The sequence below is a fragment of the Syngnathus typhle genome, linkage group LG19 (genome assembly GCF_033458585.1).
Source record: "Syngnathus typhle isolate RoL2023-S1 ecotype Sweden linkage group LG19, RoL_Styp_1.0, whole genome shotgun sequence".
In the NCBI taxonomy this organism is placed as follows: domain Eukaryota; kingdom Metazoa; phylum Chordata; class Actinopteri; order Syngnathiformes; family Syngnathidae; genus Syngnathus; species Syngnathus typhle.
In genome coordinates this window covers 2,503,387-2,520,618 of record NC_083756.1, presented here as the reverse complement: position 1 = coordinate 2,520,618, position 17,232 = coordinate 2,503,387, and the positions used below count along the sequence as shown (strand labels likewise).

Sequence of the window (17,232 nt, the reverse complement as noted above, 5' to 3'; positions counted from 1 at the left end):
ATTAATAATAATTCCCCTCTCACCCTCCGCGGGTGGTTTTTCCACTCCAAGCTCGGGTCCTCTACCAGAGGCCTGGGAGCTTGAGGGTTCTGCGCAGTATTTTGGCTGTTCCTAGCACTGCACTCTTCTGGACTGAGATGTCTGATGTTGTTCCTGGAATCTGCTGTAGCCACTCCTCCAGTTTGGGGGTCACTGCCCCAAGTGCCCCAATGACCACTGGCACCACCGAGGCCTTCACTTTCCAGGCCTTCTCAAGCTCTTCTTTGAGGCCCTGGTATTTCTCTAGCTTCTCAAGTTCTTTTTTCCTGATGTTGCCATCGCTCGGTATTGCTACATCCACTACAACGGCCTTCTTCTGCTGTTTGTCCACCACCACAATGTCTGGTTGGTTCGCCATCACCATCTTGTCAGTCTGGATCTGGAAGTCCCACAGGATCTTGGCTCGCCCGTTCTCTGCCACCTTAGGGGGTGCTTCCCACTTTGACCTTGGGGCTTCCAGTCCATACTCTGCACAGATGTTCCTGTACACTATGCTGGGCACACAGCTCCAAGAGGATATATATATATATATATATATATATATATATATATATATATATATATATATATATATATATATATATATATATATATATATATATAAACTTACCATGTTTCGTAAGCTTTTTTTTTTCAAAACGACCATGTATATACGTTTCAAAGAAAAATCAACTATATATAGTCAGGCTTTTTTTTTTTTTTAAATAAACAACTGTGTATAGTATAGTAGTAAGGTGTTTAAAAAAGAAAAAAAAAGAATCAACCTGAAGACATTTCTATTTCTAAACAACCATCTAAAATACAATTTGTAACTGCCACAAGTATCCTTTATGACTCAAATTTGAATGTGATAAAATCTCAATTAGATAAACAATTATGTACTAGAAAAGATAAATAACTTGGACTTGTGGATAAAAAATGAAAAACAAGTCATAGTATGTTCATCATATGTTTTTTATTATAGTTGAAAATAAAAGCAAAAATATTTACAATAGAGCAAAGAGATTATCTACAGCTGTGGAACAAGTAGTGTAGTTTGATGCTCAGTGCTGGAAATCCTTTAGCGTAAGTTACTCTGCGCCAATTTGAATTCAGATCAAATTTTAAAATGAAACAGAAAAAAAGTGACAGGAAGCACAGTAATAATTTCTTTAAATGTAGCATGGCAACTGCTCAATTAACACACGGGGAAGATGTCCCAACATGGTGGTAATTGCTTCAAACCCACTGAGAAATTTAAAATGAAAGTCTGTCATTGCTTAGTTCCCTCCTCCCCTTAAAAAATGGCTTATGATCCCCATGATGCCAGCATGCGCATGTCTTCCTCATCATCAGCCCTTCTTCTGGCCGCTTTAAAAACAAAGACACAGAAATGGAAATTAGATTTTTTTTTTATGTGCATTGTTTTTAGAATTTTAATAAGGAAATGGGGAGGAGGGAATTTCAATTAGTACTTTTTCAAGGGAAAATCCTTTAACATATTTGTCAATGAAAAAAATTGAGAAAGAAACTAATTTTACAAGAATAAGCTCCTATTTATGTAATATCAAAGTAATGTTCTATTAAAAAAATAATAGTTCCATATTGTTTAGATTCCTTGTATGTCTATCGTGTAATATGTCTCGTCACCGTGGGACGGAGAAAACGTAATTTCGGTTTCTTTGTGTGTCTTGACATGTGAAGAGATTGACAATAAAGCTGACTTTGACTTTTCTTACAAGAATTTTGTTGTTTAAGGGGAAAAATAGCTACAAAAGCAATTGTACTTGTCCAGAAATAATTAGTAAATTTTACAGAAATAGACTTTTCCAACATAGTGTATATTTAAAAAAATAAAAGATTATTGCACATACTTGCGCGGTGAGCTACCCGTCCTGATGGAGCCGAGGGCAGTCTGGCACTGGGCACCGAGGGCAGTCCACCCATGCTCTTCAGGTTCTCGTCCATGTCTTCCTGCTCGAGCTCCTCCAGCTCAGCCAGCAGCTCATCCTAATAGCAATAAATAGTTATCGTTAGTTTTTTGAGAAAAAAATACTTAAAATGTATTAGTTGCAAGGGCAAAAAGTATACCTCGTCGAAAGTGTCACCATAAGGTCGGGAGATAGCTTCATTGATCTCACGAGCCACATCTTGCTGTTCGTTGATGTCCTCCATTAGATCGTCTATCTTGTTTAGATCCCTGAGGAAAGACGGAGGTAAACAGGAGTTCACTGTAGCATGTATTTGTTTTCAGTGCATCTACTCATAGGCGTACTCCTCACATGCTCTCGTGGACCTTCTTCATGGCCTGGGCAGCGTAGCCCATGTTTCTCACCACCTCTGTGTTGGTGTGCGAGTTCTCCAGAGCCTCCCGCTGGAACTCGATGGTAGAAAGCGTGCCGTCGATCTGTGTCAGCTGCTGCTCCAGGCGCTTCTTCCTTTTCAGGGCCTGCAGGGCAGCTAAGAAAAAGTTTGTGGGCATTAGCATCGCGGCAGACCAACACAATAGATATAGTCCCATGACGACACAGGGAGGCTATTTTTAGTCTGGTGTGCTGTGATTCAACAGGCAGTGAGACAGGTTTTTATGAGAGTACATTGAAATTTTTAACGTGGAGGGTTTAAACATTCTTCAGTGTTTTCGCCAACATTTCAGTTTTGATGCTGCTAAAAGTGCCAGAATGTCAGTTAATCGTTTACTCGATGTGATTCACTAAATATTAATGATTAAATTCATGCATTTTTAATACTAACAAAATGATTTGTAAGAACTTAGCGTCACATTTTTGGCCAAAAAGTGGACATTTGCCCCAAAGTTAGATGTCTCTTGTTTTCCAGGAAGATGCACCTGTAGCTCTTCCTAAAATGGCGACTGTCATAACACTTCACATCAGGTTTGGGCATTTTAAGACGACGCCTAATACACGACGTGACTATCTTGTAAACTAACTTTTTAGACCCTTTTTGTTGGTGATGAACATCGAAACATACGTACCTCTCTTATTTCTTGTGCCGTGCTTTTTGGCTACCATTACTTCCTGCTCTATTCTTTTTTCCAGGTAATCCTGTTTCTTGCTCAACATATCCTCGGTCTCCCGGAGCTTGTGGATGGCCTCCCCGGCAGAGGGTCCCCCCTTGGACCGGTGATGGTGTTTGGACCTACCCCCGGACGACGACGAGCCGGAGCTCGAACTCCCTTTAAAGAATTTCGTGATTTTACTCATTTTGGCTGGGAGTACCTCCGACGGTGGGTAAAAAGCAGCGCTCGGTGGAGGTATGCGGACGCCGAGCTGTTATGATTGTCAGGTGTTTCCACGGGGTGTGTGAGTGGACGCCGAGCTGTTTTTCTGGCTCGACGAGCTTTTGTGGTTGACGATTCAACTTTTGCCACACCTGATCCTTTTCACCTGCGTGACATCATCGAAACGCTTCCACCCAACGGCGTGACGGGGGAAACGTTCGACTGAATATTTTGATTTTTTTTTATTCAAATATACTCCTAGCTATTATGGTGCGGTATTCGAAGGAAGGTTTGTCGATAGACGATCAACTGGAGCAATAATTAAATTACTGTTTAACTATAATCCAAAAATGTGCGACATCGAATTTCACTTCCGGGGTAATCCACAAACAAGATTTATTTATTCAAATATATATTTAACTGTATTCTTTAATTATTATCAAAGGAGTGATTCGTGATTATCCTTAATAAAATACACTTCTAAATTGTGAGAAAATTGTTGTAAAACTTCACTTTCGTGTTTTCAGTTAAATTTCAATTCCGGGGTCAAATCTTTGTTGACATTCTTGTTGAAGAAGCTCACTGCTAAGCTAATGGCAGAGTTAGACATCGGAAAGCACTGTCAAATAGATTCTTGTCACCAACAAGGTCTTGAACGTTTTCGCTCTTTTGCTAAAAGAAAAACCAATCAATTTGGGTGATGTTAATATTATCGGTATTTAACAAAATACCCGTCATAGCTCAGTATTGCTAGCATGATTCTGCACTCATTTTAATCACAACTAGACTCAGATTATCTAAATATACTAAACGCTTTAAGTAGGTTTTAATAGTCAACTAACTGTTACTTTCGTTCATTTAGATTTCCTTCCATTTGTTTGTGATTCCTGCAATGGAGTCTACTGGTAAGTAAACCTTAAGGGACATTATTTCCAATGACCGATAAGAAGTAATTTTTTTCTTAATACCTTCCACCCCACAATGTTTTACATAATGGTGTATATTGCAACGAATTTATCTTTGCAGTCTTGAACACAGAAGCAGAGAGGCTCACTCATGTTCTCAGGTAAGCGGCACTTAATAGTGTAGGAAAATTAAAAAACAGCTTTCCTGTTGCGCACATCCGTATTTTACCATGAAAATTCTTGAAATTTTGAACTCTCAGGAGCCCGCGAGAAGAGAACCCCAAACTGCGGGCGGCAGCTCAAGTTATCCGTGCTCCGTTGAGGACTGCAAGGGGAAAGAACTCCTTCCTGTTGTCTGTCCGCAGTGTCAGAAACACTTCTGTTTGGCGTAGGTTTACACTATGAAGCCAGATTTTTACTCCCTGTGTTCAGTTTAGTGATTAAGATTCCGCGACGTCTCTTTTTGTCCACTGCACGCAGCCATCGTCATCAAGATGATCATAAGTGTGAGAAGCTGGAGGTGCAAAAGCCACGCATGGCAGCCACCAAGGAGCTGGTGCAAAGAATTCTGGGTCAGTTCTTAAAATTAATAATGAATGAAATGTTTCTGCTGTTCATTTTCTGCCCACAAGGGGTCAGCATTGTACAAAGTGTGTGTGCATTACACACAATTTGCCAACCTAGCAAAGCACACGCAGTTTGCCAACCTAGCATAGCACACATTTGGCACTAGAATTTCTTTTTTTTTTAATGTATAGAAATATTGATTTTGCCATTGGAAAACAAGGTGCGGAGGACGGCACACTCAATAAACAAGAAGAATACAATTGCCTTGAGTCAATCTTCGCTGATTAACAAGAGCTTGATAATAGAGAATTCACACAAATTTAACTAAACAAAAATTTCTAGGGAGCATATTAGTGTTGTTTTTTTTGTCATTTTAAAATGACTCAGGCAATTATGCTCTGAGGCTAACGTCTTGATTTGAAGTGTCAGTCAATATTTTTTCAACCAATTCAGTGAAATAGTATAGTGTAATTTGGTGATCTAATAAATTTCTACTCTCGTCCATTTAGAGTCAAAGGATGGTTCTAAAAGCAAAGGCCGTAAGGGGGCAAAGAACAGCGCTACAGCAGCCAAGGTAGCTTTGATGAAACTCAAGCTCCATGCAGCAGGAGACAAGAGTTTACCACAGGTAGTTTTGAGAACTAAGTTTATAATCACTGTTGACTAGTTTCCTGATCATATTCTGCTCCACGCTTTCTTTCAGACCGAACGAATCTACTTTCAAGTGTATCTTCCGAAAGGCTATCAGGCAGCCAGTCAGCCGATGTTCTTCTGCTCCAAATGGAGCGTGGGGAAGGTGGTGGATTACGCCGCCTCACTCGCTTCCCTCAAGAACAACAATAACGTGCTCGTAGCTCAGGTAACAACACGCCTATTGGCTTAAGTATGTCTTGGGTTACCTTTTTTTTATTTTTTTATATCTCCCCCAGAAGTTGCGCCTCTGCCATCCCGAAACGGGGAAGTGTCTCCGTATGGACGACAGCCTGCACACGCTGCTGAGCAGTCCGGAAGACCCGCTGCACAACGGGGGGAACGTGATCCTTGAGTACCTGGACAACAAGAGCACTGGCGTGGAGGATGTTTCAAACTATGTTAAATTGAAATGAGTGAATGACTTGATAAAACGCAAGTTTCACAAAGAATGTGTGCACATTTGTTGCTCTTGGGTACCTTATTATGAGTAGGGCTATCAGGGGAGTATTGTTATCTATTGGGGGAGAGCTGTTTATCAATTAGAAAGCAAAACTTTATTAGTCACACAAATGGAATATTTGCAGTGTTTTACCAGCAAGTAAATTTTATAACTTGTTTTTGTGGTCACTTTTTACAATACCTTTATTGTTATGCTATTTCCTTTTTCACAAAAACAGGACTGGATACTGAAGAGATTTCTGACCAATCACAAGAACTCGCGTACGATTGACGGCAGCCCGCGGCCAAATCACGAGGAAATCCTGACCAATTGCGTGCACCCTTGCTTGATTGACACACAAGACAGCCAATCGCATTTCAAATGCGACGTCAGTCAGATTTATATACATGAAAAGGGGGCTTGTCTCCATCAGACAGACGATTGTTGTGTTCGGAAACGGAAAGACGCAGCGGATTTTGTCGACGTTTCTCAATAATTTGTCCGGATTCTAAAGGCTTGCTCACGCTTTCATTGTTCAACTGATCGGTCGCTTGGACAACGGCGACTTGATCCACCGCGAAAAAAAACCGTGTTTTTTTTTTTGTGCTATTAGGTCGAAAGTGATGCAGCTGCAGACGGACCCCGACGGGCGCAAACAGTCACTCGATTTAATCTCATCGCATTTAATCGGAAAGAGTAGTTTTTCTATAAACCGAAAGTGCCTCAGAGCGGCGCATTCTCGACCGAGTGCTTGTAACAGATTCTTGAACGCGCACTAATTCCTCGGTTGTAAACGGACAACAACACAAGGAAAACGAAGCTTGGAGGTGACCGGAGCGGCGAACTCCAGCAAAAATAAGAATAAAAAAAGAGCCGAGAAGACTGCAGACTGAGACAAGCGACTTTTTTGGAACATCTACTTGGCTTTCGCGTCGAGGAATATCGACTTGGTAAGTGATTTTGAGGTGGAACTGTGTTGATAAATAGAAGCAGGAAGACGATTGGGGACAATGTGGGGGAGGGGCTGGCAGAAAATGGCGGTCGTTGTCAAAGATGTCCTCAAGATGGCGGTGCGCTCACTCTTGCTCATGTTTTTCTCCACATAAACAAAGCTGTCAAACGCCTACTTTTTTTAAACAAAACATTGGATTATATTGTGAGTCAAGGCACTGCTAAAGTTACATCGTTATTTTTTGTATTGGCATCTATTCTTTTCTTCCTTTTTTAACATTCAGCCAAAATAACTCGCTATGTGCTATTTTTAATTGTGTTTTTATTTATTTTTTATTTAATTGCATGTTATTTTACTACGTTTATTTATCAATTTGTTTTTTGGCATTGAATGTGTTATACATTGTATTCAAAGCACTGTTTGTATGTGTATCCCCCATAGAAGGCGATGAAGTTGCTGGAAAACTCGAGTTTTGAAGCACTCAGCTCACGGCTGTGTGCTGAAACAGGAGAGTCTCGTATCCTTGGCAGGTGGGAGTTGGTTATTATTACTGTTATTAATATTTACTCAAGAAATGTAGATTAAAGAAATATTTTCAAGCCCTTCAAAAAGGTGCTCTATATATTTTATCGGTATGCAAAATTAAGATTCTATTTTTAAACAAGTGATGATCAATAAAAAAAATATTTTCGGTATTTAATAAATCTTGACATTCAATAAAATAATTGATTCAATAAGTAGCAATCTACTAGTTTACCATTAAATTGCTTAGGTTTATTGACTATGCTAAACAGAGCGTTAAATATTTTTCTGAGATGTAAAATATTACTAATTAATCTCTAAACCTGACTTGATATTCTCTGGAAATGAGAATTTTGTGACCTCGCATGGGGGGCAGTAGACCAAGATGATCTGTGTTGTTACTTAATCATATCTTGGAGCACGACTCGGAAAGTTAATGCCTAACCACCGGTGTGTGTTTCCAGCTTCAAGTGTATTACCTTATGTAAGAACATAACGGGCCCGCAGTTACAATTACACGTGCTGTGTAATGCGTTTACATGCAGCCTGGTACCGACCACAGTGCAACTGGAACGCACCTAACACACTGGCTATTTTGAAGTCTGTTACGTGTTAGACGTGTACACACACAATGTAGGCAACGACAAACAGTTTTGTACGGTTAAGTAAAAGCTTGCTGACTTTTAGGCCGCTTAGATTAGTTTAGCAGCATCAGGCAGTGACAGAATGCCCACTTGGAAATAAGTGCACAAACATCTTTTTAGAGTGGTGTATTTCTAACGTGCTGTTTTTCTTAAAAGTATTTTTTTTATTTTTTACCTCATAGGTTTTACAGCCGTTCTTATATATTTATGCAAAACAACACAAAGTACGTTGTTTTGGAGTGTTACACTTGTGGAGCTTTCGTGTGTCTCACTTGTGGACTTTCGTGTGTCAAATTGTTGTCATTTGTTGGGTGTGTCAAAGTTGTTTGTTGACATCAGCTATTTGTGTGCGAGGGGAGGAAAGGGTCAGCTCTGTCTCTACAATAGTCAACAGTGTTGCCTTGAGCAAGCTCGATCTTGCATAACAAGCAGTCTGTTCCAACGCATCACATTACACCACCATCTGACACGAAGAAATAAAAGTGCAGCAACTTGGTCTTGTCACATGACTTTCAGAGATAAGCTTTGGCGGTGGAGATGAGCAGCTAATCTTGTTTGAACAGCAAAAACACTTCCACTTTTTGTAGGTGTTATGAGTTTGCCTCAAGTATTCAAAGATGAAAGTCACTTGTGTCAAAATGTGCATGCCGCATCATTAGGAACACCTTACAATCGAATTTGACAGTATAAGAAGCAGCATAAAAAGCGACGAGTTTGTTTTAGCTTTTCTTTTTTATCTGAATACTAGCATCGATTAAAAAAAATTGGTTATGTTTTAAAATCTTTTCCACAGCTGTGTTCTTTAGTGTTACATTCTCGCTTGAGTGACTTGACTCGCTTTACATGTTTTGTCTTTTTCTTTAATCATTGCTTTTGTCTGCCAACAGGATCGAGAGCTACTCATGCAAGATGGCAGGCGACGATAAGCATATGTTCAAGCAGTTTTGCCAGGAAGGCCAGCCGCACGTCCTGGAGGCTCTGTCCCCGCCGCAGTCTGCCAGCGCCGCCAGTCCCGATCTGTCAGTCGCCGTCGCCCTACCCCCAAAAATCAATCGCCTTGCATTCCGCGATAAAAAAACATCTTCTCCCTTTAGGCTGGCTAAGAGCGCCGAGGACGCGGAGAACCCTCTGAGTGACAAGTGCTGCAGGAAGACTATCTTCTACCTTATCACCACGCTTAACGAGTCCTTCAGGCCGGACTATGACTTCAGTGCGGCGCGGGCGCATGAGTTCAGCAGGGAGCCAAGTCTCAACTGGGTTAGTACACGTTCAATTGAATTTATTTTATTTTAAAAGCCGAAACCTAACAAAAATTTCGTGGCGGTCAGGTGGCCAACGCTGTCAACAGCAGCTTGTTCTCTGCTGTCGGGGAAGGATTTAACTCTCTGGGACCTGAGCTGTGGAGTGCCATCGACCAAGAGATCAACCTGCCAGCCTGCGACATCTACAGGTAATCCATGCAGTCCCTGATATTATTTTGACAACCCCAAAAATATGCATGATACATTAATGGCAGACTTAAAACTGTCCCTAAGTTAGAATTGTTGTTTCTGTGTCTTGGGATTTGCAGGCAACTAGCTATAACATTGTTTTACTTAAATTTCAAATCAGTTTTAGACCAGATTTTGTTTTTGTGACACTCCAATAACGTTTTCTTACGAGATTTTCATCTAATTGTCAATAATTTATGAAGCGGCCAATCCAACCAGGCAGTTTGAGTGTGGCTAAATGTCTCTCTCTGGTGGCCATCCTCAACAGTACTGACTTTTTCCTCCCCCACCCCCAGCTACAATCCTGATCTGGATTCTGATCCTTTCGGGGAGGAGGGCAGCCTGTGGTCCTTCAACTACTTCTTCTACAACAAAAAGCTCAAGAGGATAGTTTTCCTCACGTGCCGCTACGTCAGGTAAGAGCGGTTTTTGGTTTTGACCTCCCCCACACCACCAGCCAACTCACCTTTGCCGCCCCTTTTAGTGTCCTTAGCGGCTATGGTGGTGACGGCCTGGACAACGACGAGTTGGACATGGAGCTGGACGACCAGGACGACGAAGAGGAGGAGCTGGAGGGCTTCACAGAGGACAGGTGAGAGCTAACTAGAATTTGTGCCAATGTGACAACAATGCAATGTTTTTTTTTTTTTTTTTACAGGTGTCCCAGAGTCGTGTGCGCGTGAGTCTTCACTGTCCAGTTATCGTTGTGTTTTTCACGCAAAGCAGTTCTCACGCTTTTCTAGGATTATATGCATGTTAAGAGTTTTTTTCTAACAAATGTTGAGACGAGGTAAATTGCAAAGAAAGTCAACAACAAAAAGGAGGCAGTTTCCTGGGCTGGAACTTGTGTTACTGTTTTGAAGTATGAACGTTTCTCTCCGCTTAGATTAACGAAGCGCGTTTTACCGCAGCTTTTCCGTCAGATGTTCTTTTTTGTGTGTCCTAAATATTCCTTTTTTTTTCTATATTTGTGTGCACCTGATTTCCATGCACTTGTGTATAGAGTGAAACTAAGCTACATAATGACTGTATCTGTGCTTACTTTTCTGTGTTCTAATATATTACTGATGTGAATAAACACCTTTTTTATGAGTGTCATTTTGCTTTTGTTTGGTTCAACACATGGCTCACAATTTAAAGTTAGGGTTTTAAATTTGGGTTTTAATCTATGCTTGAAGTTTCAAGTGGGAAGTTTTAAATTAGAGTTAAGGTTTCTAACTAAGGTCTTAAATTAATGTTCAAACTCAAGTTAGAAAAAAAAAAAACCTCCCATGGCTGAAAAATATTTAATCTTGTCATAAATGTAACGCACTTTACAAAGATGTCTTAATGCTGTTGACTCACATGGCTCAAATACTGCCACCACCCTTACTTCATTCTTACTACAAAAGTGCACATCGCCGACTTGCAAAAATACACAAGAGCACCATTCCCGTCTAGGGGGGGGAGGGAAAAAAAAAAAAAAAGCGACCTTCCTCGCTGAAATACTCCAAGACAATGACATTAAATAGTGAAATTTAAAATACTGTCCTTAAAAAAAGTAACCACTTCTCTTTGTCCAAAAGAAAAAAATAACCAAGCACACTTTTGCTCATGGAGCTAAACCCACCAACCATGTCGTAGCTTATGTAGACGCAACAACGAACGTGGGTGTGTGTGAGTTTTGTTTTTTTGTTAAACCACAGCCTACATTCGCTTACGTCCCTGAATGTTGTGGCTGCATCTCATTTCCGGCCCAAATGCGTATGTGTTCGTTCCAAAGAAAAAAAGAAGAAAAAAATGGAAGGAAATGAGAGAAACCTCTTGTGGGAGGGGTTACTTCCAAGTTCCATGAAAGATTTCAGAAACGGGAGGGGCTGCTATCTGAGTCCAGCCCGTGATGTCATCCACTCCAGACCTTGACACAAACTGGAACCAAAAAGAATGGTTTTGTAAGATAAGTTGTTGTTAAAGTAATACCTTCTTGTGAAATCAAAATACACCGAGAGGAAAAAGCTTTTTTTTGTTGTTTTAAAACAGGGGTCTCAAACTCCAGTCCTAGGGGGCTGAATCCCTACATGTTTTCCAAGTTTCCCTAGTTAAACACACCTGATTCAATATCAGGCTCCTGCAGAACGTGAGGATGAACTGATCATTTGTTTGTTTTACAACAACAAAAAGTCATGGAGGGAATATGTTCTCAAAAGCGAATATTCGTTTTCATCACTTTCCGTGTGAGCTCCAGTATTTTTTTCATGTGTGGGCGTACCCTTCCCCCGTGAGACCGCAGCAGGACTGGATGTGCCACGGGTGATCTTTAATGGCGCTCAGCGTCATGTACTTTGAGATCTCGGCCGCTGACATGCAGTCCTTCATGTCCTGCTTGTTGGCAAAGATCAGCACAGCTGCTTTGCGCAGGTCCTGCAAGAGAGGAGTCACGATCGGCCGCTTGGAGACAGAAAGCCAAGAGCAAGGTAGCCCCCCCCCCCCCCCTTACCTCATGAGCCAACATTCTGTAAAGTTCCTCTTTGGTGATTACCAGACGCTCTCGGTCGGTGCTGTCCACCACCAGGATGACAAACTGCACAAAGAACCACTACGACTGAGCCCCAAAAAAAGAAAGACAAGGAATAAAAGACGGCCAAGGCTCCACAGCACGCCCGGCAACAGCAGCCTTTAAATTGATGGAATAGCATGCGATGCGTTGCCAAAGCGACCACAAGATTTTCTCAGCATTTATGCTTCTTTCAGCTACGTCACATTGTTTTTTATTTTTTATTTATTTCATGAGGCTACAATAATAAGTTAGGAAATTTAACTACTGTTCCGAAACTAAGATTTTACATCATGGTATTTATTTAATAACTCATTAAAAATACTGCTAATACGACACATGAAGGGCAGACTTTCCACTTTCCGGGGAGAGGGAGGGGATGTCTTTGTCAACGCTTAACCTTTGAACCAGAGCGGCCCCCCAGCTGCTGTGTGCTCGGTGAACAAACACACCATCTGCTCCCATTCACACATCTGCGAGTGTGTGTACCTCGGTGTTGGCGTAGTACGTGTTCCAGGAGGATCTTAGCGACTCTTGTCCGCCAATGTCCCACATGAGGAAGTGCGTGTTCTTCACCACGATCTCTTCCACGTTGCTGCCGATGGTGGGCGACGTGTGGACCACCTCATTCATCAGACTTGTGAAAAGACACTTTATTAGGTACATTTCCCGCTTAGTACTTCACAATTCTTTTTTTTTTTATTATTAAAAGTAGACACTAAACTGGCAGAATAAGGAACCTAAGCCATAAAATCATTAAAAATTAATAATAAAGTGCCTCACAACTGGTAGAGTATGGTGGTCTTGCCAGCGTTGTCCAGGCCAACGATGATCACCTTGTGTTCTGTCAAAAAAAATGGGCCACATTTCCGTCATTTTTGTGGTAGTCGCAGTCATCTAGGGAAGTCAGGACTCAGGAGTCATTGTGCTCTCAGCTCATCCAGGAAGGAAGCCTGATTAGAGGCTTCCAATTCTAACAAGAGTCATGTCGATGACTTCCTGCGGCTTTGTAAAAATGCTGCCAACATGCGCAGAGGTTAAATAAAAAAAAGTCTCCACGACTTTGTTCAAATACCAGATTTGAGTGATTTAAAAACAAAACAAAAAAAAGTCTATTTCAAAACATTTTCAACCACTAACATTACGTTTCGAGTGATGGATTTGTTTAGGCTATTTCCAAATGTCACATTTTCACAGAAGAAAAACGTTTTTATCTTCTCAAATAAAAAGAAAATTTCAAACAAAAAAAACATATTTTTTGGGGTGAAATGAAGTACTCTTATATGTAAACATTTTTCACTAGCAAAGGTCAACCCATCGTGACGTCAAACAAGGTGCTGTCCAGACAGTGCAAATCAATCGACCGTTCATCCAAACAAACAAAATTAACCCAAAAAAGACAAGTATGTTTTTTTTCCTAACTCTCTTTCGTTTGAATGCAAATCACATTTAATAACCACTCAGACAATAAAATGGCGAAGAGTTTATAGAAAACACCGTGTTACAAAGTCAACTGTACTCGTCGAAAACGATTAAACTGGTCGGAGTAGTTTTATTCTATTTTCTTGCGGCCAAAATAATTAACTCTTTACGCACCTTGATTACAGAAGAAGCTCCACAGTTTAGCGAATATGAGTCCCATTGTTTAAAATAAAAAGGATGCCAATGTCCGTTCGTACGTCCGTTCTTTGTTCCTAACATCCGTCGGTCGGTACTGAACTGCAAGTCCCCACACACGGCGGCTAGGCTGAGCTAAGCTGCAAACTCACGGCGACTGTTGCTCCGACAAGGACTCCATTCGCTCCCGGAGACATCTACAAATGTGGCCGGGGGTAGCGAAAGACGACTCGGAGTTTCGTAGTCTGTGTTAAGAGAGCCGCATAGAGTTGCCGTATGTGCGGTGTGTTCGGCACCGTAAACCCAGCAGCCCTTGCCGTCAACTGGGCCTGCTCGAGAGGAAAGGAGCTATACATATTGAACGAATTATTGCTGACGTCATCACGCCACGACGCGTTCATGGTTTTTAACCTTAAAAAAATACAATAAACGCTCGCTCACTAATCACATCATTCTATAAAACTATGGATTTTATAATCTACACATTTTAAAAACAGAAGAAAAAACAGTTTAGTGCTATTTGCGTGAGCGTTCGCGGTGACGTATACGGAAGTGGAAACACCGGCGATTCACATACCGAAATGTTGTGGCGGTACCTTGCTGCGAGAAAAGTGGACAATTAACACATTAGAGTGGCATGTGTCATGGCTCACTATAAAATCGCAACAAAAACAGACACAATGTTGGTTTTTCCGAAAATTTCTCTGAGGCCGGAGGTCGTCGATTACTTGAAAGAAGGTTTCCTAAACAAAGAGGTATGTTTTTGATTAAATCTGCACATTTGTTGTCATGGCAGTGGAAAAAAATCATTATCCCGCTACAGTATAGTTTCAACGTGACCCTAAACGGAAGAATTTTGAGATAATTCGTCCTAATTACTTTCAAGAAATGCAAATGGAATTTAGACCCAGTATTTATCTGATATGCTTCACATAGCTGTAATGCCTAACTACTACTACTACAGTAATAAGCTGCCAAACGAAGTGTTGTTGACCTTCAGGTGTCTTACATGCTGTTTTGTAATGTATAACTTCAAAGAACAAAAGAACAACAACAGCAGTTCATGCTTGCACACCAACCAGGAAATTTAACTCGTTTGTTGCAAGTTGTTGGCGTCCATCGGCCATCAGGAAGCCGAGCGCCACTTTCAGACGCTTCTCACCTGCCTGTCGCATCCCCCGTCATACACTTGCGTCCGGGCCAGCGTCCACCTGGCGTCCCTGGAAGACATTAGACGAAAACTGGGTGAGGAGCTCAAGAAGGTGAGATGAAAGAAAAGAAAGGGGGGGAAATGTTTATCTCTGAGTTGTCGTGTTTACGTTTGTTGATGTAGCAAACGTGTGCATCTGAGGGTGAGGAGCTTGAGATCGACACTCATCCCAGCGTTCCGGATGTGCTTCTGATCCCTGTGGTCGGACCGAGGTACAAAATTGCCGTGCAAACCTGAGGAGCATTTTCTCAAAAATCTTCTTGAAAAATAACTTTTGGAGATATTTTTAAAAAATAGCATTTTTAGCGTGACAATTTTCTTTTGTTTTTGTCTTCTGCAGATGTGTGCAGCAGCTCAGCTCCGAGGTGGTGGCAGGTGTGCAATGCGGCAACGCTGTGCTCAGGGGCGCCCACGTCTTTGCACCCGGAATACTTGCCTGTCCAAAATGTAAAAAACATTTATTTTAAGCGTTTTTCATCATTCAAACCTTGGGACAGACAATTTAGAGTGCTGAAAAACTGTGAGTGCAGCCATGCTTGTGTTGCAGACATGAAGTCCGGGGACACTGTGTCGGTATTCTCCGACGTGGAGGGAAAGTGCACCCGAGGAGCATTCGGCTTTCACGGCAAGAGAACATTTGTGGGCAACGGTGTGGCCGAAAAGGACCGCGCCGACATTTTCGGCACGGGAGAAACCATCAGGTAGCTCAAAGTGTTGTTAACTAACATTAAGACATTCGTAACGTTACAAAATGCAAAAGGAAAATATGTTCACATGACATACAAAATTCATAGTTTTGAGTTGCATGTCTCGCCAGGGGCGTCGGCGTGCGTATGACGGAACCCCTTTACTGGACTCCCTCCTTTGATGGAGTCTTACCTCGTCTGGCCTTCTTACAGGTAAAATGATGAACTGTCACAAGTCCAGATTTTTGGTTTTCTTTGGCTATTTTGGGGGTCTCCTTTTGGAGGTTTTAGACTTTGGAGAGCAGTATGGTCATAAAAGTATTGTTTACGCCAGAACCTTCCATCTGTGGTGGTGGGCCACGTTCTGGGTCCTCAACCCGGAGAGCGCGTCCTGGACATGTGCGCCGCCCCGGGGGGGAAGACGTGTCACATCGCAGCCCTCATGAAGGATCGGGTACACTGCAAAACAACATAACTACTTCTTCTGTCTCTCACATTTACTCAACTGTGCACAAAAAATTGTCGTCAGGGCGAAGTGGTGGCCTTGGACAGGATCAGAAACAAGATTGAGCTGATTCGCCAGAATGCTGAAAGGTTGCAATTGAGTAGCGTGAAGGCATTTTGCTTCAACAGCACCAAAGTCGTATGCGATGACATCATCGGCGACCAAGAAGGTGATATTTACTTCTGCAGCCCAGTGGCACAAATCTCTGAATGAATCGTAAAGTTCTCGCCTGTTCTCCAGGGCCACCCTTCGCTTCTGAGAGCTTCGACCGGGTGCTCTTGGACGCGCCCTGCAGTGGGCTCGGCCAGAGGCCAAACATGATGAGCACCTGGAGTCTGAAGGAAGTTTGCTCCTACCCACCCCTGCAAAGAAGCCTCTTCCATGCTGTACGTACAAACAGTATGCTTTACTTTTCGCCACTAGATGACAGTAGAGACACTTGCTGTTTGATTTGTACCTGCAGGCGGTGCACGCATTGAAGCGTGGTGGCGTTCTGGTGTACAGCACATGCACAGTGACACTGGCAGAGAACGAGGAGCAGGTGGCCTGGGCCCTTCGCACCTTCCCCAGACTCACGCTGCAGCCTCAGGTACGAAGACCAATGTCAGCATCTTGGCTATTGTTTCCCACCTCATACACTCATTTCATCGGCTCGCCTCTCCAGGAGCCTCGTGTGGGTGGTGATGGCATGCCGGGCGCTGGGCTGACCCCGGAGCAGCTCGGCCTCCTCCAGAGGTTCCGACCAGAGTTGAGCTGGGAGGCTGCCGCCACGACGCCCCTTGCCAAAAGGGCAGACGGGGACACCATCGGATTCTTTATCGCCAAATTCCAGAAAAACTGACAAGCTCCCTGCGAGGATACTTGGGAACAAAAAGACACTTGGATGCAAAAGGACTGAAAAAGCTGTAGTACGCATGTCAGGCCAGTAGGTGGCGATGTCACTATGCAATAGTCATTGTACACTAAAGAATTTTTTTATATGATTATCTACTGTTGATGTTGAAAAAACAATGTATAATAATTAAAAGAAAAATCTTTCCATGATAATAATTGCTGTGTCATGTCAACAAAGTCCCACTGGAGCCATTGGCCTGTTCAATGTCTTTTAGCAGTCAATGTTGGGATAAGCCGCATAAACACGGAGTTAGAAGCTGAATGCAGGGGACGTTGCCATGACAACAGTGACGACACCGTTGCCACGGCAATGGTG

General features: G+C 42.2%; 5 protein-coding genes across 7 annotated transcripts; 3 read left to right on the top strand and 2 right to left on the bottom strand.

The window, feature by feature from the left end:
• Positions 1-975: 975 nt before the first annotated feature.
• On the bottom strand, positions 976-3,384 carry chmp4c (charged multivesicular body protein 4C). Its single transcript, XM_061265438.1, has 5 exons — positions 3,014-3,384; positions 2,301-2,478; positions 2,110-2,218; positions 1,893-2,028; positions 976-1,389 (listed from the first exon to the last, which is right to left on the bottom strand). The coding sequence occupies exons 1-5, from the start codon at positions 3,240-3,242 to the stop codon at positions 1,328-1,330; spliced, it is 714 nt and encodes a 237-aa protein (XP_061121422.1). The 5' UTR covers positions 3,243-3,384; the 3' UTR covers positions 976-1,327.
• Positions 3,385-3,492: 108 nt separating this feature from the next.
• On the top strand, positions 3,493-6,041 carry zfand1 (zinc finger, AN1-type domain 1). Of its 2 annotated transcripts, none has more exons than XM_061265436.1 (8): positions 3,493-3,907; positions 4,122-4,164; positions 4,286-4,325; positions 4,425-4,552; positions 4,645-4,736; positions 5,241-5,359; positions 5,435-5,590; positions 5,664-6,041. In XM_061265436.1, exons 1-8 carry the CDS (start codon positions 3,853-3,855, stop codon positions 5,835-5,837), a joined length of 807 nt encoding a protein of 268 aa, XP_061121420.1. In that variant the 5' UTR covers positions 3,493-3,852; the 3' UTR covers positions 5,838-6,041. The 2 variants fall into 2 exon arrangements, with proteins under 2 accessions (XP_061121420.1, XP_061121419.1); XM_061265435.1 differs by having other exon boundaries at positions 3,724-3,907; positions 5,661-6,041.
• Positions 6,042-6,277: 236 nt separating this feature from the next.
• maf1b (MAF1 homolog, negative regulator of RNA polymerase III b) lies at positions 6,278-10,569 on the top strand. Its single transcript, XM_061265437.1, has 8 exons — positions 6,278-6,813; positions 7,257-7,345; positions 8,869-9,000; positions 9,076-9,238; positions 9,310-9,431; positions 9,768-9,887; positions 9,956-10,063; positions 10,130-10,569. The coding sequence occupies exons 2-8, from the start codon at positions 7,263-7,265 to the stop codon at positions 10,152-10,154; spliced, it is 753 nt and encodes a 250-aa protein (XP_061121421.1). The 5' UTR covers positions 6,278-6,813; positions 7,257-7,262; the 3' UTR covers positions 10,155-10,569.
• A 174-nt stretch (positions 10,570-10,743) lies between these two features.
• LOC133143506 (ADP-ribosylation factor-like protein 5B) lies at positions 10,744-13,968 on the bottom strand. Its single transcript, XM_061265439.1, has 6 exons — positions 13,601-13,968; positions 12,788-12,848; positions 12,494-12,641; positions 11,948-12,031; positions 11,720-11,871; positions 10,744-11,379 (listed from the first exon to the last, which is right to left on the bottom strand). Exons 1-6 carry the CDS (start codon positions 13,644-13,646, stop codon positions 11,331-11,333), a joined length of 540 nt encoding a protein of 179 aa, XP_061121423.1. The 5' UTR covers positions 13,647-13,968; the 3' UTR covers positions 10,744-11,330.
• Positions 13,969-14,004: 36 nt separating this feature from the next.
• On the top strand, positions 14,005-17,058 carry nsun6 (NOP2/Sun RNA methyltransferase 6). Of its 2 annotated transcripts, none has more exons than XM_061265433.1 (11): positions 14,005-14,376; positions 14,728-14,883; positions 14,955-15,043; positions 15,172-15,278; positions 15,379-15,532; positions 15,649-15,730; positions 15,852-15,971; positions 16,047-16,191; positions 16,263-16,408; positions 16,486-16,611; positions 16,687-17,057. In XM_061265433.1, the coding sequence occupies exons 1-11, from the start codon at positions 14,266-14,268 to the stop codon at positions 16,861-16,863; spliced, it is 1,413 nt and encodes a 470-aa protein (XP_061121417.1). In that variant the 5' UTR covers positions 14,005-14,265; the 3' UTR covers positions 16,864-17,057. The 2 variants fall into 2 exon arrangements, with proteins under 2 accessions (XP_061121417.1, XP_061121418.1); XM_061265434.1 differs by having other exon boundaries at positions 14,372-14,376; positions 14,728-14,866; positions 16,687-17,058.
• The last annotated feature ends 174 nt before the right edge of the window (positions 17,059-17,232 follow it).